This window comes from Bos javanicus, chromosome 12 (genome assembly GCF_032452875.1).
Source record: "Bos javanicus breed banteng chromosome 12, ARS-OSU_banteng_1.0, whole genome shotgun sequence".
In the NCBI taxonomy this organism is placed as follows: Eukaryota; Metazoa; Chordata; class Mammalia; order Artiodactyla; family Bovidae; genus Bos; species Bos javanicus.
In genome coordinates, this window is record NC_083879.1 from 21844239 (window position 1) to 21871967 (window position 27729).

At 48.8% G+C, this 27729-nt stretch overlaps 2 protein-coding genes across 3 annotated transcripts in view; one reads left to right on the plus strand and one right to left on the minus strand.

Annotated features, from left to right (window-relative positions):
* SLC25A15 (solute carrier family 25 member 15) overlaps positions 1 to 9590 on the minus strand; it is a 32463-nt gene extending 22873 nt beyond the window's left edge. Inside the window, exons 1-2 of one of the 2 annotated variants that reach the window (XM_061434707.1) lie at positions 9423 to 9590; positions 6496 to 6620 (exon numbers count right to left, since the gene is read on the minus strand). In XM_061434707.1, the coding sequence (XP_061290691.1) occupies positions 6496 to 6550 (55 nt within the window). In that variant the 5' untranslated portion in view covers positions 6551 to 6620; positions 9423 to 9590. Of the gene's footprint in view, positions 1 to 6495; positions 6621 to 9015; positions 9370 to 9422 lie in introns of those variants that run through there. The other variant, XM_061434709.1, reaches the window with a different exon arrangement.
* A 14613-nt stretch (positions 9591 to 24203) lies between these two features.
* Positions 24204 to 27391, plus strand: LOC133258281 (testis-specific Y-encoded-like protein 5). Its single transcript, XM_061434710.1, has one exon. The coding sequence runs from the start codon at positions 24343 to 24345 to the stop codon at positions 25558 to 25560; it is 1218 nt and encodes a 405-aa protein (XP_061290694.1). The 5' UTR covers positions 24204 to 24342; the 3' UTR covers positions 25561 to 27391.
* Positions 27392 to 27729: the final 338 nt, after the last annotated feature.

Sequence of the window (27729 nt, forward strand, 5' to 3'; positions counted from 1 at the left end):
GTAGAGATGGAGCGAGGGCTGTTAGGAATAACTCCCAATTATTGGTAGATGAACATTTACCCAAGAGTCTGAAAACTGAACTGTTAAGCACGCACAGGTATGGTCTCCATGATCCTATCGCCGTTGTTCCTCCCTTCTAGGAGAGCAATGACACGTTTCTGCTTTTGTCCTGCCACACCATCGCCAGTCCTGAATTAGTGGAATATAATTTAATAAGATGTTACCATAATTAGAGTCATTCTCTCTCAGGTACTGATGAGCTAGAATGAAATAAGATCCTACTCATGTCAAAAATAATCATTTCAAAAGAAGAGGTGACTGTCAGAATTTTTAAAGTGGGTTCATAATCTTGACAGCCTAGATGGGGCAACATGGAAAAAAGCATTTAATTCAGAGCATTAAAATCCTATCTTAACCAGGAGTTTTCCATATTTTCACCCAACCATCCTGACCAGCACAGACATCTGGGTAACTACAGTACCCATCTGCTGCTTATCTATAACAGTTTCCATCTCCAACAGGGAGAAAGTAGGAGGCTAACGTACTTCCAATGCTACCTACAATTCTCTCCCTTCATCCATGGATGCAAGCTAACTTCCTACGTAACTTGTGGCTCAGTCACTCAGTCACTCAGTCATGTCCACCTCTTTTGCGGCCCTGTGGACAGTAGTCTTCCAGGCTCCTCTATCCATGGGATTTTCCCAGCAAGAATACTGGAGTGGGTTGCCATTTCCTTCTCCAGGGGATCTTCCTGACCCAGGGATCAAACTCTCATCTCTGCCTCTTCTGCACTGAAGGCGGATTCTGTACCACTGAGCCACCAGGGAAGCTCAGACAAATGACACCGTCATGGCACTCATCACGCCCTGCTCAAGGAGGTGATAACTATTCTGAACACCAGCACTAACCCAAGACCAAGACGGTCCTCATACCTGTTGAGTCTACAAAGCTATGAATAATTTACAGGAATTATCTCTTTCCCTATTTGCCTAGAGTTCAGACCTCTGATCATCTTGCTCTCCATAAGAAACAAGAGGGGGTTCCTCCAATCAAAAAATAATTTTTAAAAGTTCATTAAAAAAAAGAAACAAAAGGGGGACTTCACTGGCGGTCCAGTGGTTGAGATTCCAAGGCACAATTTGACCCCTAGTTGGGCAAGTAAGCCCATAGGTTACAACTAGAGAAGCCTGTGTGCTTCAACGAAGACCCAGCATAGCCCCCAAAAAAGAAAACAAAGAGACCCATTCTCTGCACTTTTGTGTAGGTGTCTCTGTGGCACTTTCCTCTGCAGGAGACGTGTTGCAACCTACATCTTCTCAAGGTTGTAGTTGTGGATTTTGGTCCCCCACAGAGTAGAGCCAGCAGGTGAAAAACTGGTGAGGAAATCCACCAGGGCTGAGACAGTGACAGTGGTGACAGACAGCGCTCGGGGAGGCCCTGTGGGAATGGAGAGGCAGACCTTCACCCGGGAGGACCTGGCCACCCACGCAGAAAGGAGAGCCTCTGACCGGCCAGAGGCAGGCAGTCAATGCTCCCCTTAGTGGTGCAGAAAGGCGTGCCATTTTCAAAATATGCCAACCAAAAAGTGCTTATGGTTTGTTGTTAATTTTGGCATTTGAAAGGATAAACCTCAATGATCTAAAAATGCCACATTTTGGGGACTTCCCTGGCGGTCCAGTTGTTAGGACTTCCTAACTCAGACAGTAAAGAATCTGCCTGCAATGCAGGAGACTGGGGTTTGATCCCTACGTAAGGAAGATCCCCTGGAAGAGGGCATGGCAACCCACTCCAGTATTCTTGCCTGGAGAATCCCATGGACAGAGGAGCCTGGGGCTACAGCCCATGGGGTCACAAAGAATCAGGCACTCAAGACTGAATGACTAATACCATTTACAACAGGTGGTGTGGCTTCCATCCCTGGCTGGGGAACTAGGATCCCACACGCCAAAAAATAAAATAAAATGCCACTTTCCCGACTACTTAAGCAAGGCACATTGCAACAGAGCAGTCGGGGGAAAGAATGCATCCTTTTACATTGATAGTTGTTAAACTACTAGACCTTCGCATGCCACTAAGGTTTCCCTTTAAGGGGATTTAACTTTTGTGATCCAAGCTGCCTCGTTTCAATAATTATCCAATTACCTAACCACTGCCTTCAAATCTTCCCCAACCAGCTGCCTGGGCCTCTCAATCTTTTCCTGGCATCGCTCCTACAGCAGCTTCGGACACGGAAGCTGCGCCTTAGAGTAGACGAGCTGGACTGAAACACTGCTTGATGGAGGAGGTTTGTCTAGAAGACACACACACCAAAGAACACACGGATGCTACACTCACATCACCTCCAACCACGGCTGCCTCTGCTCTCACACACATCGCTTCCATGGGTGGTCCATGTCTACAAAGCACTAAGGGTCCTCTGCTCCTGGCAGCGGCCACAGAAAAATCCCAAAGCCCCCCAGTTTCCCCATCCAGAGAGCTGGGGCAGTGAAGCCCCCAAAGGAATCCCCACCTCTGGGAGACACTGTTGGCCATCATGTAGCATCAGAAAAAAGATCACAGAACGGGGCAAGGAACCAGGCAGCCAAGGTCCTTGCCCTGTCTTTATTTACACCATCTATTGACAGCTGTGCAGCCTTGAACAAATCCACTATCCCTCTCTGGGCCCCTTTTCTACACATACAAGAGCAGTAGAGTCAAGGGTCTCTAAAGGCCCTTCTAGCTCCATCACTCACAGGCTGAAACCTCTCAAAAATGGGACGGCTGCTTCCCATTCTCAGGTCACCACGAGGGACCTCCTCTGCCTGGTGTCTCACAGGCTTAGCACCCAGCAAGCCTGCTGACCTCAGATGTCAAGACAACCAGGGTGGTATGACATCAGTGAGGGGCGACCCTGGGTTTGCAGTGCAAGAAGGAACACCTACCCACAGTTAGCAGAAAAAATAAATGCTAATGTGTATAAGGGCCTGATACATGTTAATACCACTGTAAAAGAGCAGGTGTACTGGCAAATGCCTTACACAGCCAGGTTCCTGACAATATTGTTGCAAGTTATATCTTTAAATATTCCTATACGGGCCTTATACACGTTTAAAAAAAAAAAAAAGGCACGTGTACTGGCGAATGCCTTACACAGCCAGACTCCGGACAATACTGTTGCAATTTACATCTTTACAGATTACTATTATGAATGCAGATACAGTTATGAATGCAGTACTCAAATGCCTGTCCTTTCCAGGAAAAGCAAAAATGCTTTAATTCTATCACAACAGATCCTACACCTTTGACAGACTGAAAAGACACAGAATTCCAAAAGCTGAGCTTCCCCCATGGGGTGAAACCCACTCCTACTGCAGAGACACGAACTGAGCACAAGCGTTCACGGGAGGGTACGAGGCAGGCAGCTGGGCCCATGGTTGCCAAAGTCGGTGTCCTCTGCCAGCGAATGACAAGGGGCAGGGGTTAAAGGGATGGAGAGGGGACAGTGCGAGGGCCTGGGGCTCAATCCCACGGCACTCAGCATGCGAAAGGCCTCAGGAGGGAACCCAGGCAGCCCTTAGTGCGCCCCTCCCCCTCCACCACCCCACCCCGCTCCCGCTCCCGCGGCCTCTGACCTGGGAGTGCCCCTGCCTGCACTTCTTATCAGTGTCTTGCAGCATACGGTCTCCAGACTTCCTCAAGAGCCTACCGTGGTCAAGGTCTGGTTCATGGAAAAATACTTTGAGCTTCCCTGAATCCCTGATTTCTTTTTGACAATTAAGATGACAGGATGAGAGCAGGCAGCCCTCTGATTGCCCTTCATCTGCTGACCCAGGAGGGCCCCCCCAGATAAGAGGACAGGGGGCGACCCACTCCCCTGGCCTCTCCGCTCCAGGGAGCCGTGACAAGAATCGGTGAAGGAGGCGAGGAGCAGTCAGGGTTTCCACTGGGAAAGTGGTGGGCATTCCAGCGCTTCTCCGGCCGTAAAATCACCCAGGAATCCGAAGAACCAAGTCATCACTCAAGCACTTGGAATTCTGTCATCTGCCTCTCACTGAGTAAAGGCGGCCTTTCTGAAGAGTGGCCTGCGTGGCAGGCGTGGCCGAGAACTTGCCAGTGCCTGGGACGGGAGTTATTGGGCCGCCAGGGGCGGAGGACAGAGTCTGCCTTGGCACTCACCCCATCCACCACTCCCCGGCCAGGCCTGGGGCCTCTCCTTTCCTTTCAGGGCTTTAAGACACAGTCAAAAGTCAGTCTTATTTACCAAAGATATTTCTAAGGGTTTCCGTTCTCTCCTCAGTGGTAGTAAGGACAGTCTCTGGGATTTCCCTGGAGAAATGGTACAGCATTACTTCTGCACACAAGGGCTCTCAAGAATGCCAGGCTAGGAGTAGAATCCTGTGTATCCCAGCCACGTGGCAATGGACATGTGGCTTCAGCTCTGAGCTGTGATCTCACAGTCTTCTAGCTGTGAACCAGGGACATTCCCACCCTTTACCCTGACTCTTAGTTGGCTTATTTTTTGTCTTTTTATTTTTGTCAATTAAAAAACTTTTTAAATTGGAGGATAAATGCTTTACAATATTGTGTTGGTTTCTGCTATACATCAACATGAATCAGCCATAGGCATACATACGTCCTCTTGAAACTCTCTTCCACCCCTCTAGGTTGTCACAGAGCACGGGCCTGAGCTCCCTGCATCATACAGCCAATTCCCGCTGGCTATTTTACATACGATGATGCATGTTTCCAGGCTGTTCTCTCAATGTGTCCCCCCTTCTCCTTCCCCCACTGTGTCCAGAAGTCTATTCTCTGTCTGCTTCTCCACTGCTGCCCTGCAAATAGGTTGTTCACCAGTGCCATCCTTCTAGATTCCATATATATATATATGCGTGCATTAATATATGATATTTTTCTCTTTCTGACTTACTTCACTCTGTATAATAGGCTCTAGTTTATCTACCTACTTAGGACTCACTCAAGTGTGTTCTTTTTTACGGCTGAGTAAGCGACTTCCCTTTCACTTTCATGCATTGGAGAAGGAAATGGCAACCTGCTCCAGTGTTCTTGCCTGGAGAATCCCAGGGACAGGGGAGCCTGGTGGGCTGCCGTCTATGGGGTCGCACAGAGTCGGACACGACTGAAGTGACTTAGCAGCCTCAGCAACAGCAAGCTGGTTTTAGGAAAGGCAGAGGAACCAGAGATCAAATTGCCAACATCCGATGGATCATTGATAAAGCAAGAGAGTTCCAGAAAAACATCTATTTCTGCTCTATTGACTATGCCAAAGCCTTTGACTGTGTGGATCACAATAAACTGTGGAAAATTCTTTAAGAGATGGGAATACCAGACCACCTGACCTGCCTCTTGAGAAATCTGTATGCAGGTCAGGAAGCAACAGTTAGAACTGGACATGGAACAAGACACTGGTTCCAAATAGGAAAAGGAGTACGTCAAGGCTGTATATTGTCACCCTGCTTATTTAACTTCTATGCAGAGTACATCATGAGAGACGCTGGGCTGGAAGAAGCACAAGCTGGAATCAAGATTGCCAGGAGAAATATCAATAACCTCAGATATGCAGATGACACCACCCTTATGGCAGAAAGTGAAGAGGAACTAAAGAGCCTCTTCATGAGAGTGAAAGAGGAGAGTGAAAAAATTGGCTTAAAGCTCAACATTCAGAAAACGAAGATCATGGTGTCCGGTCCCATCACTTCATGGGAAATAGATGGGGAAACAGTGTCAGACTTTATCTTTTTGGGCTCCAAAATCACTGCAGATGGTGACTGTAGCCATGAAATTAAAAGATGCGTACTCCTTGGAAGGAAAGTTATGACCAACCTAGATAGCATATTCAAAAGCAGAGACATTACTTTGCCAACAAAGGTCCGTCTAGTCAAGGCTATGGTTTTTCCTGTGGTCGTGTATGGATGTGAGAGTTGGACTGTGAAGAAAACTGAGCGCCGAAGAATTGATTCTTTTGAACTGTGGTGTTGGAGAAGACTCTTGCGAGTCCCTTGGACTGCAAGGAGATCCAACCAGTCTATTCTGAAGGAGATCAGTCCTGGGTGTTCATTGGAAGGACTGATGCTGAGGCTGAAACCTCCAATACTTTGGCCACCTCATGCGAAGAGCTGACTCATTGGAAAAGACCCTGATGCTGGGAGGGATTGGGGGCAGGAGGAGAAGGGGACGACAGAGGATGAGATGGCTGGGTGGCATCACCGACTCGATGGACATGAGTTTGGGTGAACTCCAGGAGTTGGTGATGGACAGGGAGGCCTGGCGTGCTGCGATTCATGGGGTTGCAAAGAGTCGGACACGACTGGGGGACTGAACTGAACATTCCACTGTATATACGTAACGCCTACCTTCTGCTGTACTTGCAACACAGTATTACATTCCCGTTAAGTGGATTCATTACAAGGTCCTGGAGTGACAGAGGCAATGTGCTCACTGGATCTCACTCCCAGAAGGTACTTGAGGATCAGAGAACGGGGTTTTCTCTGGCCTTACCTGCGGCCCCAGCCGTGAGGTCAATGGCAGCTTGGATGGCAGGGTTGGATTTCATATTCTCCCGCTCCTCTGCTGGGCTCTGTGGAGGGTGACTCTCTGGAGCTTATGACGGGCACCTCATACCCCTGGGAGGAAGCCAGAGCTCACCATCAGTCGGGCCTCTGCAGCCCCCCTTTCTCTAGGCTGCCCAGCTACTGGACTTGAACCTCACAGAACTGGGAAACTGGCTCTGAGTGGCTCCAGAGGAGGGGGCTAAGGGGGTCAGAGCAGCTCAGTCATCAGCCTCCCCTTCTCCCTACCCATCACCTCCCCATAAAAAACACAAGAGATTGAAAACCTTTTCTGAGTATCACTGCTCCATCAACAGGTGGGGGGACTTCAACCAACTTTTCTGAAACTCTCAGAAACAAAGGCCAAACAACCAAGCCAAGCAGACACCACAAGTCCCATCAAACCAGTTTTTCAGAGGCCTAGGTTGAACTCTCAATCCACTAGGCTCTGTTCCAAATTCAGACAGCAGCCTGAGACCCTAAAAGAATGCCACAAAGCAGGAGGTCTGAAAAGGAATGAGTTAGGAGCTCTGCCAAGTGACACCTGCTTGGGTCTGAATGCCTACTCTGCCACCAGTGGGGGGGGCCCCTGGGCCCGTAAAGCTGGAGGTCCCTGTCTATACAAGGTCTCTGTCTATACTATCATAATCTGAGAGCAATCAGAAATAGCCATATTGGATAAATACAATGATAAACTGTGAATATGCACCAGGAGTTCTTAGAACTACAAAACATTAGCAGCAAACATTCCCGTCATCAGACTTCCCTCCAGAGCCTCTCAACATAAACGTGCACACAGATCACCTGGGGACCTTATTAAAAGGCGGATTCTGATGTGATTGGCTTCAAGTGGGACCAGAAATGCTGCCTGCCTGACGTGCTCCTAGGTGAGGTTGATAATGCCTGGTGTTAACTGTATTTTGAGTAGCAACACCTGCTCCATTGCCCCCAAATTTGCTTGGTAAGAATCAGCTGGGACACTTGTTAAATATTCAAATAACCAGGCCGCTCTCCTGGAGATCTTGATTCAGTAGGTTTGAGCTGGAGTCTAGAAGTTTGGGAAAATCAGAGTCCACTTTTCTACCTTTAGACAAATAAAACAAAACAAAAAAATCAACCGTTGCCATGGAATTGACTTAAATAAATATTGACTAGAAAAGAAAAGGTAGTTCTTTAACAGAATATTCTTACGTGTGAGTAACAAGGAACGCTTTTTAACTGTCACACTGAAGATACCACACCCAGTCAGGCCACCTCTCAGAGGGGGTGGGTGGGCTGAATGATCCATGAGTACCAACCTCACCCTAATCACCAGCAGAAAATAATTTTAGCCACCAAGAAGTTTTTCAACCGCTTAAAATATGTTGTCAATGACCAGACACCAAGAATCTCCCTTTAAAAAAAGTGTTAAAACTAGCAACAAAAGTACAGCATTTTATAAAGCAAGTAACTCAGACATAAAAACCACAGACTTTATGTTACCGATAGGCCTGGAGAGGCAGTGCCAATGACTAATGTTGATAAGACGGGGACCATCCAGTAGTGAGAGAAGGATATCAGGGTCCTAATCCAATCTCCTCCTTTTCCAAATGGAAAAACTGAGGCCAGAGGAAGCCAATGGCTCATCCAAGGTCATACAACAAGTCTGCGACAGACAGCATTCAATGCAAGTCTTACCTTTTGGGTCTGTGCTTATCAACCAATACTTAATTCCAAAGTATCCCCACCTGATCAAAAGGAGAAAAAGCACTCAACCCTGCATTTTAGAGGGAAAAGGAGCCACAGATGGTGGCAATCCAAAGGGGTTCATTTGCGTGGCAGGTGGGGGGGGGGGGGCGGGGGTACATTTCTCCCTTAGAAAGAAAGAGGCATAGCAGATGTTACTATGTCATCAACGCGAATTTAACCCTTTTAGGCAAGTCAGACTTAAACACATCAACTCCTGCACATAACTACTTGTAGAATCATTAGGACTGTTAACAGTGATGGAAACTGACAGATTAACTCAGAAGATGTGAGCAACTGTTTCAAACTATGCATGGCTTTGGCTTGAGGAAGACATATGGTTTGAGGGCGTTAAGACTGACCAACCTGAGTTAGACTGATTTATGAGCCTTCAGTACCAACTGAAACAGAAAAACTGAACCTTGCGGAGTCCCTTTATCCTTCTTTCAAACTACAGCGGAGTCCCACTCCAGAAGACCATGTACATTTCCCATTCCTCGGGGAAATTCATTTCTTGTGCGGGAGAATCCGAGGACCCCCGCCTTCCCCCACCAGATCACAGTTTAGGGAAGATTCCAGCTTCAGGCCGAAGCTGGGGTGAGGGGAGGCCGCCCGCCATCAGAGCGCCCAGAGAGGGGCGCCCCACGGGCGCAAGGATGCAAACCAGTCTCGCCGCTTAGCAGCCGATACCGGAGCTCCCGCTTCGGGGGCTCGGGATCCCGGTCCGCCCAAAGCGTTAGCTTACGGAGACGACTTCCAACTTCTTCCCGGCTCTAAACGTCCGCTGACTCTACCCAGCAACCTGCCCGAGTCTCCCATTCATACGCGCCTCCGCCCTGCGCGGCGCCGCGCGGAGCCAGGAGGCTGGGTGACACGACTAGCGGGGCAAAGGAGGACAACCTTTCCCGGGCGGTGACCGCGGCGCGCAGGAGGCCGCGGGGCCCGAGGGTCTACGGGGAAGTCCAGGGCCGAGCGCGGGAAAGGGGCGACCGCGGGATCCCCGGGCACGTGGGCGGCGCGTGTGGGCCCGGGGACTCCGGATCCCCGCCGCCCGGGAAGGTCACGCAGCCCGGGCGCCAAGGCCCGCCCGTTCACCGCTCCCTCCCGGCAGGTTCCCCGCAGTCCGCGAGCGCCTGACCGGGCTGCGCTTACCACCGCGTCCTCCTCGCGCTCCGCCGCCTGCTCTCGGCTCTGGCTCGGCGGCGGGGGTGGCGGCTTAACACCCACGTCTGCCGCGGCCCTGCCCTCCAGCCCCGCCTCCCGTGCCCGACTGCCGCCGGCGGCGGCCCCCGGGCCTCCGGAGCGCCCCTGCGGCCGGGGCGGGCGGCGCGGGCCCGGGGCTGCAGCGCCTCCCGCCCGCCGGCCGGGGAAGCGGAAGTCGGCGCCGTGCGGCGGCGCGCTCGGGCTCGGGGACCGCCGGGGGCCGCGAGCGGGCGGGGCTGGCCGGGCTGGCGGGGCCGGAGGGCCGGCCGGGAGTCGGGGCCTCCACGTCGCTTTGCTGCCCGCTCGGTTCCCGGAGGCCCGTGGTGAGCTCGACTCTAGCTCGACTTCAGAGCGGGCGCTGGGAGTGCCTGGAGTTAGACGAGTGACAAGTCTGCAGGGTGTTGACTTGGCTGGGACTCGGGGCTCAAGGCCTTCATTTTATGTTATAATTGAGCACCAAAGTACTGAAATGAAAAATACATTCGCTTATTGCCGGTAAAAACAAAACCCCAAAACATTTCCCATTCCACCTTCCGCGAGGAAATCTACACAGATGACATTTGGGAAAAGCACACCCACCAATGGAAACTGTAACTCTGTCTTTTTTAAGAATAGTTTCCAACGGGTGTCTCAGACAATAAAGAATCCGCCTGCAATGCAGGGACCTGGGTTCCATCCCTAGGTTGGGAAGATCCCCTGAAGGAGGGCATGGCAACCCACTCCAATGTTCTTGCCTGGAGAATTCCATGGACAGAGGAGCCTGGCCAGGTACAGTCCATGGGGTCGCGAAGAGTCGGACACGACTGAGCGACTAAGCGCATGACCAAGCGCAATGAATTATAGACTAGTTCTGCACCTCTCTGGCATTTCATTAAAAAGCACAGTTCAAGGTTTCTGTTGTGCACTGGGAGTAGAGGAATTTTCTCTAGTGTCCCAGGCAAAGACTCACTCGTTTGGGAGGGTGTTGATCTGTGACTCACAGCTGTTCCATTAACAGTCATGGTCTTGGTGCTTTGGTTCAGACATCATGCATTCATTTTCCTTTCCTACACCGTGTTTTCTTCTTTAAACTGTGTTAGCAGTTTTCTTTTACAACTTTCTGCCCTGTTTGAATGTGGTGTTGGCCTACTGCCAGTGTAACTAAAGTGATTTTTGGTGACTGCGTCCTAAGTGTTAAGTTGCTTCAGTCGTGTCTGACTCTTTGTGACCCTATGGACTGTAGCCAGCCAGGCTTCTCTGTCCATGGGATTCTCCAGGCAAGAATACTGGAGTGGGTTGCCATTTCCTTCTCCAGGGGATCTTCCCAACCCAGGGATTGAACCCATGTCTCTTATGGGTTCTCTTATGTCTCTTATGCCTGCATTGGCAGGCAGGTTCTTTACCACTAGCGCCACATGGGAAGCCTGTTTTTTTTTTTTTTTTTTTTTGTGAAGGCCAGTGACAAATATTTGAGGTGGTTTGTGTTAGGGCTTCCCAGGTGACTCAGTGGGTAAAGAATCTGCTTGCAGCTCAGGAGACAGGTTTGATCCCTGCATCCGGAAGATCCCCTGCAGGAGGAAATGGCAACCCACTCCAGTGTTCTTGCCTGGAGAATCCCATGGACAGAGGAGACTGGTGAGCTACAGTCCATGGGTTCACAACGAATTGGATACAACTGAGAGACTGAGTACGTGTTAATGCTTAAACATGAATGCCCAGCTGAATAGACCTGAGCGGGGGATGGTGAGGAAGTGCTGTGAGGGTGTCAGACCTCCTGATACATGCATGGGAGCCCTTCTCAATGTGGCAGAAAACCATTGTCTTCTCACAGAATCAGCACTTTAGAACTCAAGCTTCTGGAGCATAATTTAATTACAGAAACAAGCCAGGGCATTTGAGCGACTTGCCCAGTGACATGTAGCATAACCAGTGAGAAGAAGAACCCTCAGTATAATGTCCTAGAGGATTGGCACTTTCCGTGGCACCTGGCCTGGTGGCTTTTGCAAACCAGAAACATGAGGCCCAAAGGAGCTAACTAGAGGCAGGCTTAGACCTCCTGTTACAGATTAGAAAAAGCCCTGGAATTGGAGCAAGGCCACCTGTGTTAAAATCTCCATGACCTTTAGTGAGTCATTTAGCCTTTCCAAACCTCAGCTATCACGTGACAGCGTCGTGGCCTCCTTTGAATCCCGCTGCTTTTGGGAGCCTGCAGTAGCAATACGGCATGGGGAGGGTGGGGGGTGGCGTGCTGCTACTCCAGATCAGGGTCTCCTGACATTTTGTCCTGTCTTGCTTTAGCGCCTTAACTCTCATCACTCTCCCCAAGGCTTTTACATTTCTTCTCTCCCTCACCTCTCCTTCACAACCCTCAGCCTCAATTCTGTAAACTAAGAAGCAATCAGGAAACTTCCCTGCAAGTTTTTAACCCCTCATTTACGAAGTTGCCTTTTTGCACAAACTCTCACCTGTTTTCTTCTCCATTTGCTATCTGGCTTACTACCCCCATGGCCGGGAAAATGACGCAGGTGAAGAAACTGAGGCCTAGAGGGGTCAAGGGACTTAACTGATGTTGTACAGTTACTAAGAGGAGAGGTGGGACTCAGAGTTCATATTGTTAACTGCTATGCTCTACAGTAATACCTCCCAGAAGGCCTCCTCTGAAAAGCAAGAGGGTTGCAGGAACCCTTTCTCCTGGAAAGAGCTCCATAATATCTCCCTTCATAATATTTTGTTAAAAATCACCTCTTACAATGGTGGCCCTGTATGCTATCTTTGCTTTAGGAATAGAGACATATGTAGATGTGAAAAGGTTTAACATCTCACAGGAGCTCAGAGGAAGATTGAAAAATCACCTGACTGCCATTAAATCATGAAAGTTTTCATCCTAAGGGTTATTCCCCCGGGACCTGTTGGCCTCTTGAGAAGAAAATTTTAGAGTCATGCATCACTGCTCTCCGTAGAGGTTAGTCAACCCAATGATATTTCAAATCCAGGTTCAAAACAGCAAAGAAGTCAATGCACTGACCTCTTTGCTCCAGGCATCTGTGTGCAGCACTTGGGATTGCATAATCCAGGAACATCAGTGCAGCTGGCTCTGGGGTGAGAGGGAAGGTATGACGCAGGTCAGAGGTGAGGGGACAGACAGAGTGGCTGCATGAAAAGGGAGCTTCTGCTGTTTCAACAGAATTTCACAATGTGCTGGTTAATGATACTAAAAGAAGAAAGAATTTCACCACTTGAAGCCTTTGGGCCCTGATATCATGTGAGTGTGTTTTAACAAAGTGTTAACTGGAGCTGCAAATAATTCAGAAACATAAATTATCTCTCATTCAAGGATACCTTTTGTTAATGAGAAAGAAGAAACTGCTTTGATCACACAATTTTAACTCCCATTGAATATTTTTGGCTGTGATGTAACTTTTATTGAAAACCCTCAAATTTGTTTTGAATCAGATAGAATCTGTATTTGAAATAAATATGTTTGGATTTCTATCAGTGTGATAAAGGAGGGTAATTTGTGTCCTGTGAAAGCATTGTTAGGGCAATGTTTTGAAGGGGGACAGTTTTTTTATTTATCTTTTCCTTGGCAGTTTTTTAATGGTACAAGCAAAAGTAAGAAAATCAGCTAAGGTACATGTTTTAAGATCCTTAGGTTTGAATTGGTAAAATATGTTAAAAATGAAAGATAACTTATTATAGCAAAGAATTAGGAGAAATGCCTCTAAATGCTTAAACTTTAATGGGTTATCAATAAGAGGAAATAGTATGCCATAATATAAAAAAATCATATTCTCATATATGTTTTAGTACATATTTGGCTACAAGTAATAGACTGTCCAGCTGTCAGCATATTTACTTTGAATATAAAAATATTTCTAGAGATAGGAAGTTCTAGGATTGGTTAATTTAACAGCTCAAAGGCATCTGGATCCACTTCTATATTTATCTTTTCTTTTCCTCATGATCACAAAATGGCTGCCACAGCTCTGCCTATGACATTTTCACACACAACATCCAAAGTCAGAAAGCATTCTCCCATACCAACTTTTTATCAGAGAAAAAAAAATTTTTTTTCCTAGAAGCCCTCTGTCAAACTTCTCCTTATATTTCATTGGCCTGAAACTGGGTGCCATGCTACGCCAAACATAAACATTGGGAAGAGAATGAAGTTACCATGACTGGTCTAAAACAGGTTTCAGTAAACTTGTGAAAAGGACCAGCTGATAAATATTGGGTCAGTCAAAGGAGTTCGGGTTTTCCAAATATTTAAAAAAGAAAGAGACAATGGCAAGCCTCAAAGAGCCCTCAGTCCAAGCAGAAGAGGAAAAAACAAATAATTATAATTCAGGGAAGGTGTGCAGCAAAGGGGTGTGAGTGGTGTGGCATCTCAGAGAAGGGCATGAATAAAAGATGGAAAAGAGAATCTCAGGGCAGGCCTCTAGGAGATTCCCCTATCGGGGTATGTTTTGAAAGGCAAAGTCGTCTTTTTTAAGAAGATGAACAAACGTAATGTAGCACTCAGGGCTCTTCCAGTCGGCAGAAGCTAATTCTAGCTGACAGAGCAAAATAGCAGCCAGTTAAAAAGATTCTGGGTGATTCTCCTGATGGCTGAATGGGGAGATGATACTCCCTGAGGACTTGAAACAAGTCCTCAAACCCACTGCAGAGCGTGTCAGCCGTGGAAACCATGCTGTAGTCCCTTAAGAGCTCTAGACGTTATAGTTGGTCCCATTTTCCCATCTGATGGTATAGTTGTCCCTGTGATCCATCTATGTCAGGGCCTCAGCCTTCTTGCTACTGCTTTTCCAAAGTGAGCATCTTCTTTCCCAGCTTTGCCTGATAAGCCACTGCCACTCCCTGTCCTGCCAGGCCCTGTCCCTGTGGCCTCCTGTTTCTCATTTCCAAATGAGTTTCTCCTTTGGGTGCAGCTGATGGTTGGAGCCTGGGTCACGTGACTGAACCCTGATCTGTAAAAGGAGGCTGGGAACGTGGGGGTTTTCTGGCTTCTGTCTTAGAGAGGAAAGACCCACTTATTAGAAAATGCTTTGAATGTAGGCAGGGTTTTCAAACGGTTTCAAGCAGCCAGAAAACATGACACATGCCGGCTCTAGACGGGCTGAGCATTCCAGGGGTGAGGGGGAGCGGTATGGAGGAAGGCCACTTCTGAAGGTGCAGAGCTGCAAAGCGGAACAACAGGTCTGGGGAACTGGAGCAGTTTGGCTCTGCCAGAGTATAAAGCAGGGAATGCTGGGAGGCGGGGCCGGGAGGTAGGAGGAGCCACCTGCTAAATTCTCAGGTCTCTAATCTACTCTGCTGCTGCTACTGCTGCCAAGTCGCTTCAGTCCTGTCCAACTCTGTGCGACCCCATAGATGGCAGCCCACGAGGCTCCCCCATCCCTGGGATTCTAATCTACTCAGTGATCTGCAGCTGAAGCCCGGAAGTTGTGACTTGCGCCTTGCCTGGCCCAGGGCCAGGCCCATGGTGGGTTTTAGTCACTACCTGTTGAATCTTTGTAATCAATCTATTGGATTGCATCATTGTTGTAGAATTTGCCAGTAAGGGATTTGCTGGTGTACACAGTTTCTCTCTCTTTCTCTCGTGTGTGTGTGTGTGTGTGTGTGTGTGTGTGCATGCGCACGCTTGTGTACACATGTGTCTTTTCTCACAACTGGGCCTATCTCCAATGGATATTTTTATAAAGACTATCTTGCCTTTTTTTTTTTTTTTTTGAGATATTTTGATGTGGGCCATTTTTTAAAGTCTTCATTGAATTTGTTACAATATTGCTTCTGTTTTATGTTTTGGATTTTTGGCCATGAGGCATTCCCCTGACTAGGGATCAAACCTGAACCCCCTGCTTTGGAAGGTGAAGTCTTAACCACTGGACCATCAGGGTAGTCCTGGCTAATTTGTTTTAAATGTGAGAAGTATTCAATTATTAACTCATAGGGTCACATGCATACTCTTTGATGATGCTTTCAGTTAGATCTAAGATCAAAACCATTTTTTAAAATGATCATAAAATATGCCTTGAGAGATCAAATGAACAATAATATGTCTCATAGTAAGTGGAAAACATTACCAAACTTGCAAATCTTTTACACTTACCAAATTAATGATCCAAAGTAAGCATTGCAGACATTTTATATATGTTTTTAAAATAAAATAACTGTAAAGGTGATTTCTTTTTACGTTTAGATTTTCTATTTCAATCATTAAAAGCTGTAAAATATACTTATCATTGGTTCTATTACCTTTGAAATACAGACTGTCAGCAGTATCAGATGAACATATTTTCTCCTGCAGGTTGCTCCTGTCATTTCTCATCTTCACATCTACAGCCATCCAGTACATACCTTCAGTTTTTCAGTCAACAAACATTAAATACAACTTGAACTGCCAAAGAAGTGCTGCCATCAGCTCAGGGACTTAATATATATTTTCATTATCAGATCTGGAAGAGCAGTTCCTAGTTTGGTCACCATGAACCAGAACAGGCTAAGTGACAGCAATGATGACAGATGGTTGCCTTAGCAACTGTCATGGTAGATTATCTCCAGCCCACAGCTCTTAAATCTTTCTTCTTCTCTCATGTATTTTGGTCATTGTGGTCAATGGGAGATTTGAAGTTTGTCTCTATTCTCCTGTTGAGAATCCCCTTCTAGGAACCAAACAAGACAACCAAAGAAAGAAGGCTTTATGTTGTATACCTGGGAGCTTGTGTATATAAATCATTTAATATGGGGTTAAAACTACATGTGTGATTTTATACCAAAAAGTATAACAGGGTGCTGAGTAGGATTTATCTTGTCCAATGGGATGCCAAGAGTCAGTACTTTTTAAATTTAATTTTATTTTTAAACTTTACAATATTGTATTGGTTCTGCCATATATTGAAATGAATCTGCCACAGGCATACACGTGTTCCCCATCCTGAACCCTCCTCCCTCCTCCCTCCCGTTACCATCCCTCTGGGTCATCCCAGTGCACCAGCCCCAAGCATCCAGTATCGTGCATCGAACCTGGAGTGGCGACTCGTTTCATATATGATATTATACATATTTCAATGCCATTCTCCCAAATCATCTCACCCTCTCCCTCTCCCACAGAATCCAAAAGACTGTTCTATACATCAGTGTCTCTTTTGCTGTCTCGTATACAGAGTTATTGGTACCATCTTTCTAAATTCCATATATATGCATTAGTATACTATATTGGTGTTTTTCTTTCTGGCTTACTTCACACTGTATAATAGGCTCCAGTTTCATCCACCTCATTAGAACTGATTCAAATGTATTCTTTTTAATGGCTGAGTAATACTCCATTGTCTATAAGTACCACAGCTTTCTTATCCATTTATCTGCTGATGGACATCTAGGTTGCTTCCATGTCCTGGCTATTATAAACAGTGCTGCGATGAACATTGGGGTACACGTGTCTCTTTCCCTTCTGGTTTCCTCAGTGTGTATGCCCAGCAGTGGGATTGCTGGATCATAAGGCAGTTCTATTTCCAGTTTTTTAAGGAATCTCCATACTGTTCTCCATAGTGGCTGTACTAGTTTGCATTCCCACCAACAGTGTAAGAGGGTGGGGAAGGGCATTTTAGAGTTACCAAAGTGGTTAATAACACCTCCCTGTAGGGTTAACCAAGAGGTTGCAGAACCTGCTGCTTCCTCATCCATCACTAGGCTTCACCATCCCAGCCTCCTTTTCCACCGAGAGAGGAATTGATTGAGGGCTGCGTGCTTCGTCGCTAGGTCAGGTCCGATTCTTTGCAACCCCACGGACTGTAGCCTGCCAGGTTTCTCTGTCCGTGGGATTTTCCAAGCAAGAATACTGGAGTGGGTTGCCATTTCCTAATCCTGGGGATCTTCCCAACCCCAGGGATGGAACCCACGTTGCCTGTGTCTCCTGCATTGCAGGTGGATTCTTTACCCGCTGAGCCATCAGGGAAGCCCCTAAGCAGGTGAAGGGAAAAGTATTTCATGGCCATGAAGTATTTCAGAGGCCAACTGGGGGAGAGGAGGCAGGGAGAGGGCAGGGCTTGTGTCAAGAAGCCTATTCCTCCTCTTCACAAAATCATTTTGGTCACCAAGACATTGAAGGGAATCCACTTGGCTCTCCCCTCAGTTGGCTACTGGTTGAGCTGCCAAGCTTGCACCCTCTGCGGTGCACTTACTGTCCCAGCCGAGCTAAGCACAACCTGCTCAGTGATGATCTTTAGAAGAGCTTGGGGTGTGTCTTGGGACAGTTGGAGTTCAAGGGTCTCATAAACATGAGGACTGGTGCCTATTTCTCAGAGATTCTGAACGTGGGGAGGCTTGGCCTGCTGGTTTGAAGGGACAGTGGCCTGGTGAAGGGGAACAGGTTTCCCAATGGTTCTCATGACTCCACATGAAGGAGAATGTGTTACAGAAAGGAGAGGAGCCCTGAGATTGCCTGGGAAGCCAAAGGAGGTGACACCCCACCAGAATAGGGTGCTTGGGGGCAGAGGAAAGAAAGATGCAGAGGAAAGAAGCACAGCTGCCCTTCTCTGAGGAGGTACTCCACCAAGGAGGGGGCTCTCACTCCAGCAAAGACCACCAGCATCAGACGAACTTAGAGCAGGACCAGTTCAAAAGGCAAACCTAACACTCTGAAACTAAATGTTGGGGGTTGGTGCATAGAGAGAGAGAAGCAAGCTGAGTAGTCAGGAAGGTTGGAAACCAGAAGTTTACACTGTGACTTTCATAAAGTCATTTTGATGTTCTTGAGTATATAATGTATTATATGTGTGCATGTGTATGCTCAGTCGTGTCTGACTCTCTGCGACCCCATGGACTGTAGCCCTCGGGGCTCCTCTGTCCACAGGCTTTCCCAAGCAAAAACACTGGAGTGGGTTGCCATTTCCTACTCCAATAATGTATTACATTTGTACGTAAAACATAGTAAGTCCCCTACACACGAACCTTCAAATTGTGAGCTTTCAAAGATGCGAATGTGTCCCTGTATGCCAGCTGACGTACAGTACTACTGTACTTTTCAAGGTGTACTATAAGATGGAAAATACTTCCTTTATTTTCTGCTTGTTTTTTAGAATATTGTTTGTGTGAAACGTATTATAACCCTATTACAATTCATATATAGCTCATCTTGTTAGTTGGGTAAATAGGCTAACATTGTTGGACTTATGAACAAATTGGACTTATGAGTGCATTCTCAAGATGGAACTCATTTGTAGGTAGGGATTTACTGTGTGGTAAACACAGAGGTTATAACATTAACTGTGTTAAGGTGTTATAACACTAAAGGAATAAAGTACTAGGTAATTTGCTTCATATATTCGGAGAAGGCAATGGCACCCCACTCCAGTATTCTTGCCTGGAAAATCCCATGGATGGAGGAGCCTAGTAGGCTTCAGTCCATGGGGGTCACTAAGAGTCGGACATGACTGAGCGACTTCACTTTCACTCTTCACTTTCATGCATTGGAGAAGGAAATGGCAACCCACTCCAGTGTTCTTGCCTGGAGAATCCCAGGGACGGGGGAGCCTGGTGGGCTTCTGTCTCTGGGGTCACACAGAGTCGGACACGACTGAAGCGACTTAGCAGCAGCAGCAGCAGTGGCTACCATGTTAGGTTTCTTGTTTGCCTCATTTTTATAGTAAATGAATTAACTTGATCTCAATGATGCTTTTGAACTGTGGTGTTGGAGAAGACTCTTGAGAGTCCCTTGGACTGCAAGGAGATCCAACCAGTCCATTCTGAAGGAGATCAGTCCTGGGTGTTCTTTGGAAGGAATGATGCTAAAGCTGAAACTCCAATACTTTGGCCACCTCATGCGAAGAATGGACTCATTGGAAAAGACTCTGATGCTGGGAGGGATTGGGGGCAGGAGGAGAAGGGGACGACAGAGGATGAGATGGCTGGATGGCATCACCGACTCGATGGACATGAGTCTGAGTGAACTCCGGGAGTTGGTGATGGACAGGGAGGCCTGGCGTGCTGTGATTCATGGGGTCGCAGAGTCGAACACGACTGAGCGACTGAACTGAACTGATCTCAATGATAGGAATTTAAAATGTTAATTCTGCATACCCTAATAAATAATAGGAACATTTGCTTATTCATTCAACAAATGCTGATTGGCCATCAATGGTGTACTAGGTAAAGCAGTGAAGAAGGCTGACCAAGGTCTCTGCTGTCATAGCCTAGCCAGGGAGGCTGACATAAATATGTAGACAGGTTTGGCGAGAGATCTGTAAGCTCCAAGGGGCCAGGAGCAGGCCTGTTCCTACCCAGAGGTAGCTCACATGCATAAGATAGCGCCCCCTGAAGGTGCTCAGTGAATGTGTTGCTGCTGCTGCTGCCGCGAAGTCGCTTCAATTGTGTCTCTGTGCAATCCCATAGACGGCAGCCCACCAGGCTCCTCCGTCCACAGGATTCTCTAGGCAAGAACACTGGAGTGGGTTGCCATTTCTCCAAGTGAGTGTGTTGAGTAAATGATAAATCATTTCAGGCAGTGATGGAGTGGGCAGGTGGGCTTCATGAGATGTGAAAGTGACTGAAGAAGTGACTGTTGAGCTAAGTTAGGAAGATATGAAAGAGCCAATCATACAACAATCTTTGTGAAGGCTATTCCAGGGACAAGAATGTGCTGTGCTTAGTTGCTCAGTCGTGTCTGGCTCTTTGCAACCCCGTGGACTTTGTAACCTGCCAGACTCCTCTGTCCATGGCGATTCTCCAGGCAAGAATACTGGAGTGGGTGGCCATGCCCTCCTCCAGGGGATTGTCAAAGATAACAATCCAGCAAGGCTGTACAGAGAACAGGAAGAAAGTCTAGGTTACTGGGATGCCATGAGCAAGGGTGAGGAGAGGTAGGGAAGGCCGTCAGAGCAGTAGGCAAGGGCTGGTCATTTCCCACACTGATGCCTGTTTCCCAGACCTGCACAGACCCCACCCGGTAAGATTCTCTCTTCCTTATATCGGTGTCTGTGGAATAGACTCCTTCTTATATTGGCTTTTGTGTGATAGAAATATCTTTCTGTTGGTACTTTATCTGGGTAGTGTTTCTGGGCTGTGTTGGGTTAATTTTGTGAGGTTTGATACAGTGATAAAGTGAAATATTGCCCTCTGGGGGCAAAATTTCTAAGTGCAAAGGGGAAACTTCAAGATTTTAAATTGGTGAAAAAAATGACCTAAATTAAGTTACTAAGGATCACGTTGGTGGTTGAGTAGAAAAAACATTGTGGGAGAGTGAGAATGAGGGGACAGAGATGGGGTAGGTAACTGCTGAAGCAGTCAAGGCCCAAGACAGTGAGAGCCTGGACGCGGCATCTGGACAGCGGGACAAGAGATGGCAGAACGCCCAGCAGTCTTTTGGTAGAAGTATGTGCGTGTGCGTGAGCACTCTCTCTCACACACACTCCATACACAGCACACACACAGCATACTACACACAGCACACACACACACACCACACCACACACCACACCACACACACCAACCACACCACACACACACTACCACACACACACTACCACACACACACACACCACACACACACCACACACACACCACATACACACACACACCACACCACACACACCACACCACACACACCACACCACAGACACACACCACACACACCAACCACACCACACACACCAACCACACCACACACACACTACCACACACACACTACCACACACACACACCACACACACACCACACACACACCACATACACACACCACATACACACACCACACCACAGACACACACCACACACACCAACCACACCACACACACACACACACACACCAGACCACACAAACCATACCACACCACACACACCACACCACACATACCACACACACACACACCAACCACACCACACACACATCACACACACACATCACACACACACACCACACACACAGCACACACACAGCACACACACATCACACACACCACACCACACACACCACACACACACACACCACACCACACACACACCAACCACACCACACACACACACCACACCACACACACCACACACACACACCACACACACCACACACACACACCACACACACCACACCATACCATACGCACCACACACACACCATACACACACCACACACACACACCATACCACACACACACCAACCACACCATACACACACACCACACCACACACACCAACCACATACACCACACACACCAACCATACCACATACACCAACCACACCACACACACACACAGCACACACCACACACACACAACACACACCAACCACACCACACACACCACACCACAGACACACACCACACACACCAACCACACCACACACACACACACCAGACCACACAAACCATACCACACCACACACACCAACCACACCACACACACAGCACACACACAGCACACACACACACCACACCACACACACCCACACACACACACACACACCAACCACACCACACACACAGCACACACACACCACACCACACACACCACACACACACACACCACACCACACACACACCCACCAACCACACCACACACACACACCAGTCCACACAAACCACACCATACCACACACACCACACCACACACACACACACAGCACACACACAGCACACACACCAACCACACCACACACACCACACACACACACACCAGTCCACACCACACCACACACACCACACCACACCACACCACACACACACCACACACACCAACCATACCACACACCAACCACACCACACACCAACCACACCACACACACACACCACACCACACCACACACACACACCACACATACACACACACCCTATACACACCACACATACACACACACACACCCTCACACCCCACACATAATATCACACATACCACATCCACAAACACCACACACCCTCTTCATATACACACACACCACACCATACCACACACCACACATACCACCCACCCCCCACACCAGAGACTGCACATACCCCCCCTACACGTCATACCCTCCTTATGTACACACACACCCCCCACACCAGAGACCACACACACCCACTACACCCACCACACCTCACATCCTCCTCACACACACACACACACACCCCACACTCATCCCCACATCAGAGACCACACACACCCACTACATCTCACACCCTCCTCATACACACACACACACATGACACACAGACACACACACACCCCACACCCTCTTCACACACACACAGACACACACCACACACATATCGTCCACATCAGAGACCGCACACACCCACTACACCCCCACACATCACACCCTCCTCATACATATACACACACACCCCACATACCAGAGACTGCACACACACACACATCACACTACACACTGGCACACACACACACACACACACACGCGCGCGCACACAGGTACTGTATCCATATTTTATATAACGTGAGATTATTCTTGCCTCCAGAGGGCACTTGAAGGTTACAAATGCCTCCAAGGGTCAGAGCAAATTAACTCAGAGAGAGAAGCCACTTCCCCTAGGTTGTAATTTGAGGGGCCAGGAAAGCAGAGAACACAATCTTAACTGAAGCTGCCGCCTTTGCTTACCAGAACTTAAATCCTCTTCTTTTAAAAATTAAACTTTCTTGCAAAAGCTCATATAATAAGCTAGCAATTGGGGCTTTGAGACATGACTGTAGGTTAGTGAAATGATACAGCCGTCCTCCTGCTGGACAAACAGGAGAGAAGGAGTCTGACCAGTGGAGGAGGGCAGACGGTTTCCCTGCAGAGGAGCCTGACCAGCGGGCCAGGCCAGGCCCGGGGAGGCCGGGGAGGCCCTGGGAGGCCCCAGGCGGGGCTCCAGGAAGCCTGAGGGCAGCAGAGAGACTGGCGCCTGGAGAGAATGAGTGTGAGAAGGCGTGGGGTAGGGAGCCAGTGAACTTTCAGACCCTGCAGAACATGGCCCGGGAACAGTTCTGCCTGGAAACATCTCTGTCACCTCCAGAAATCTCTTGCTAAGCGCTGTCAGCATAATTCTCTGTCTTCTGCTGGGCAAACACACGTTAGAATGACACGATGCTGTTCTTTGATAAACTGAAAGTCCGAAGAAATTTACAGATAAATATACTGAGAATGGGAGAAGGGAATGGCAACCCACTCCAGTTTTCTTGCCTGGAAAATCCCATGGACAGAAGAGCCTGCTAGGCTATATAGTCCAAGGGGTCGAAAAGAGTCAGACACCACTGAGCAACTAACACACGCACACGTACTGAGAATGAGTCATTTTACACAGAGAGGGAAAAGGCAAGCATCTAGACGGTCTAATTTGAAGGGCACAAAACCACTTCCTCTTCCATCTCATGTTGTGTACATGGCGCCTGCAGGTCTCACAGTCCCCTCCCCCCGCCCCCGTCCTTGGTTTTGGGCACTGAAGACCTTGTGAACAGACTCACGTCCTCTGGGGGGGTCCTCCACCTGGGTGCCCACAGGAGCTTGTGCGAGCGTCACTTTGCTCCATTGCTCTGTGCGTCTTGTCCTATTACCTTCTAACCTACTTGCCCCCCCCCCCGCCCCAGATCGTTAGCCTCTTGAAGCAGGAATGAATTCTTAATCATTTTTGTATTCCAAGGGGACTAAAACCTTGTTTTTACATAATAAATGTTCCATGTTTATATTTATCCCATACATCTGTATTTATTTTATATAAATTCACATATATATTCATCTGTTTTAGGCTGTGTTTGATACTCTAGTTTGCCCTGGTCTATAAATTTGATTGGGCTTCCCTGGTGGCTCATTCGGTAAAGAATCTGCCTGCAGGGTTGCCATGGAGCGCCCCACTCCGTAGGGCCGCGAGCCGGCGCCAGGGGGGCCACGGGGTCGTATCGCGGCTTTGAGGTCCAGTCGGCCGCCGCCATGAGCGGCCGGAGTAAGGGGAGAAGGTCCTCCCGCGCCAAAGGCCGAGTCTGCGCCGCGCCTGACGACGCCCCACGCGACCCGGACCCTCCAGAGTGCCAGAGGCTCGGGGAGGAGACCAAGGCGGCACAGGTGCAGGCTGGCGCGGTTTGGGGTGGCCCGGAAGGCGCTGCGCCGGCGCCGCCCCGCCGGCCCGGGGAAGAGGCTGCCTGCCGGCTGCCCCTAGATTGTGGCCTCGCGCTCCGGGCCCGGGCGGCGGGGACTCGCGGGCAGGCGGTGACCAGGCCCTGCCCGGTCAAGGCCACATCCCTCCCGGAGCGCCTGGTGAGCGACACCGTCTTCGTGGGAACCATGGGCACCGTGGCGAGGCCGAGAAACGGGCCCCGCGTCGGAAGCCGGCGCGGCCCCGCCGCGAAGAAGGCCCCAGATACCTGTAGTGCGGTGGGAAGGGGGTCTGCGGCCTTGGCCGGTGGGAAGCCAAAGAAAGGGGCCGCGGCGGAGGCCGCCTCCGTCCCCGTGCGCGAGGAGAAGGTGGAGAACATGCGGTCAGGGCCCCCGGCGACAGAGGGCAGCATGGATACGCTGGAGAACGTCCAGCGGAAGCTGGAGACCATGAATGCCCAGGCGGACCGGGCCTACCTGCGGCTCTCCCGCAAGTTTGGGCAGTTGCTGCTGCACCAGCTAGAGCGCAGGAACCTCCTTATCCAGAATATTCCAGGCTTCTGGGGGCAGGCCTTTCAGAACCACCCCCAGCTCTCGTCCTTCCTGAACAACCAGGATAAAGAGGTCCTCAGCTTCTTGAATAGCTTGGAGGTGGAAGAGCTTGGCCTGGCGAGACTGGGCTACAAAATCAAGTTCTACTTCGGGCGCAACCCCTATTTCCAAAATAAGGTGCTCATCAAGGAATACGGGTGCGGCCCTTCGGGTCAGGTGGTGTCTCGTTCCACTCCAATCCAGCAGCTCCCCGGGCACGACCTCCAGACCCTTAGCCAGGGGAACCCTGACAACAGCCGGAGCTTCTTTGGGTGGTTTTCAAACCACAGCTCCATCGAGTCTGACAAGACTGTGGAGATAATCAACGAGGAATTGTGGCCCAATCCCTTCCAGTACTACCTGATGAGTGAAGGGGCCCGTGCAGAGAAAGGAAAGGAGGGCAGGCCGGGTCCTGCGAGGCCGCCAGGGGAGACCCCGGAACCTGGGGTAAACAAGTCCAACTGATCCTGCTCAAGTCTGCGTCCTGTGTCCTACCTCCTACTGGCCCCCGTGCCCGGCTGGCCTTGGGTGTTTGGCTGTCTGCCTTCTTTTCGTTTTGGCCTCTGCACACTATTCCTGTTGGACTTTGGTTACAAGAATATGGCATTTATGATCATGTTCTTTTGCCTTCCGTGACGTTCTTGCTTTCTCTACATTAGTATCATAGGTTATGTGATCTCGCCCCTCCTGTTCATATGTTAAACTCACTTGATTCCAGTGTGTGTTGCCTCTCTCTACATTGCTTGGACCCTGTTCTTGGCTCTGGCACTTCCCACCTGGCTTTCACATGGACACTCATGAGTCAATCAGCAGGAGGACCAGCGCATCCTCAAGTTCTGCTACTTCAGGACTGGTGACTTACTGGGCTTTGAGTTCATGCCAGCCATGCATGCCATCTGTGGCAAGCTTTTTGGTGGCCACTGCAGAATGAAGCTAGTGCATGTGGCACTGGCCACCAGCCAAAACTGATTGTCTCTTGGCTCTGGGGTCACCAGCCAAGGTGCCACCTGCAGGATCTCTGGCTTTGGCCAGGGACCCATGCTGCCCTCCTAGACAACGGGTTGAGGTTCAGGGTGAGAAGCAGTTTGCTGTGGCTTTTGTACTGTTCTGCATCTCTTCCTGCCTCTGGGCCTTTCTTCCTGGTAAACCTTTGTCAAGGTCTGCACCACACCTCATCACTGTCAGGCCATTGAGTTTTGTCTAGGTTGCCAGTCAGCCCCAATTGGCTTCCTGGGCAACAAGGACCTCGAGACCTACCTGTGGACACAGGCCCTCTCCTGGTGCATGAGACACACACCTACCCTCTCAAGCTTTCCAGGAACCCTGCTGGCTGCTGGACTGATGGGCAGGCTGGTACGTGTGGACATGTGCTCACTGTCGTCAAGCTGTGGCTCCAGGTGTGGCCCTGTGTTTTGTAGAAGATTATGTGCTACTTATTTTGTCTCTGAGTAAATCTTATCATTTTCCCCATTTTTTGCCTAATGGGAAAATAGAGCTATACAGGTTGGCTTTTTAAAAAAAAAAAAAAAAGCTTTTTCCTGTATTATGGACATTTTCAGACATGCACAGAAATGGAAAGACCCCATGTGCCGTCACCTAGCTACATCATTTATCAGTTATGGTCAACCCAGTTTCATCTGCGTCTCCATCTCCCCGCCTGTATTGTTGATTGAAAGTCCAAGACACTGTGCCGATTCAACTGGGACCACTTTGGGAGACTGACACACTCTGCTGGTGGTGATCGTGGTGGGCTACACTCTCACTACCGTATCAGATCTGCTTTTTGCTTTTCATGTTAACTAATGACATTCCAGAGATGGACCTTAGAAAGTCTTCAGAGTTGACAAGAAGTCTTAGAGAGTGATGAAGCTGCCTTTTCCCTGTGTCCACAAGAGGAAAGAGAGACTGCTCTGTTGTAAACTCTTTCAAAGACTTATCTATCAGTCTTTGATAAGGTGCTTACTTGAGACCTTTCACCAGAATAACAGTCTTTTTTTCCCCTCTAAGATGGAGACTTTGTGTGACTATTACAATTATCAGCGTCTCCTGGTCTCATGATATAACTCTGAACTTGAAAGTAAAGTATAATTTGGAAATTGTTTCTGTGTTCTGTGAAAATAACCTCCCCAAAGTAATCAGTAACCGGTTGTCTTACTTGGTAATTTGGCACTCTGGTAATAATGCAATTATTTCTCTGTTCTGAAACAGTATAAACAGTTGTAAGCTTGCATGTATGATGGAAACAATAAAAGCTTGTATCTCTAAAAAAAAGAAAAAAAGAATCTGTCTGCAATGCAGGAGACATGGGTTCGATCCCTGGGTTGGGAAGATCCCCTGGAGGAGGGCATGGCAACCCACTCCAGTATTCTTGCCTGGAGAATCCCCATGGACAGAGGGGACCAGTGGGCTCCAGTCCGTGGGGTCGCAAGGAGTTGGATACGACTGAGCGACTAACCACACAGCACAGCAGATTAGCAGGAAATATGTGTACATACAGGGAGAAAGATAAAAATTTCCCACTGTGGAAGGTGTGGAGACCAAACTGCTCTTCCTCTACCTCTGAAAGAAGAAGACAAATATTACACCTCTGCCATGCACACAGCCATGCCCCACCCAGACCGAGAAAGAAACCTC

Excerpts from the sequence above, each read along its gene's own strand:
- LOC133258281 (XM_061434710.1), top strand. The coding sequence starts at position 24,343 with ATGAGCGGCCGGAGTAAGGGGAGAAGGTCCTCCCGCGCCAAAGGCCGA.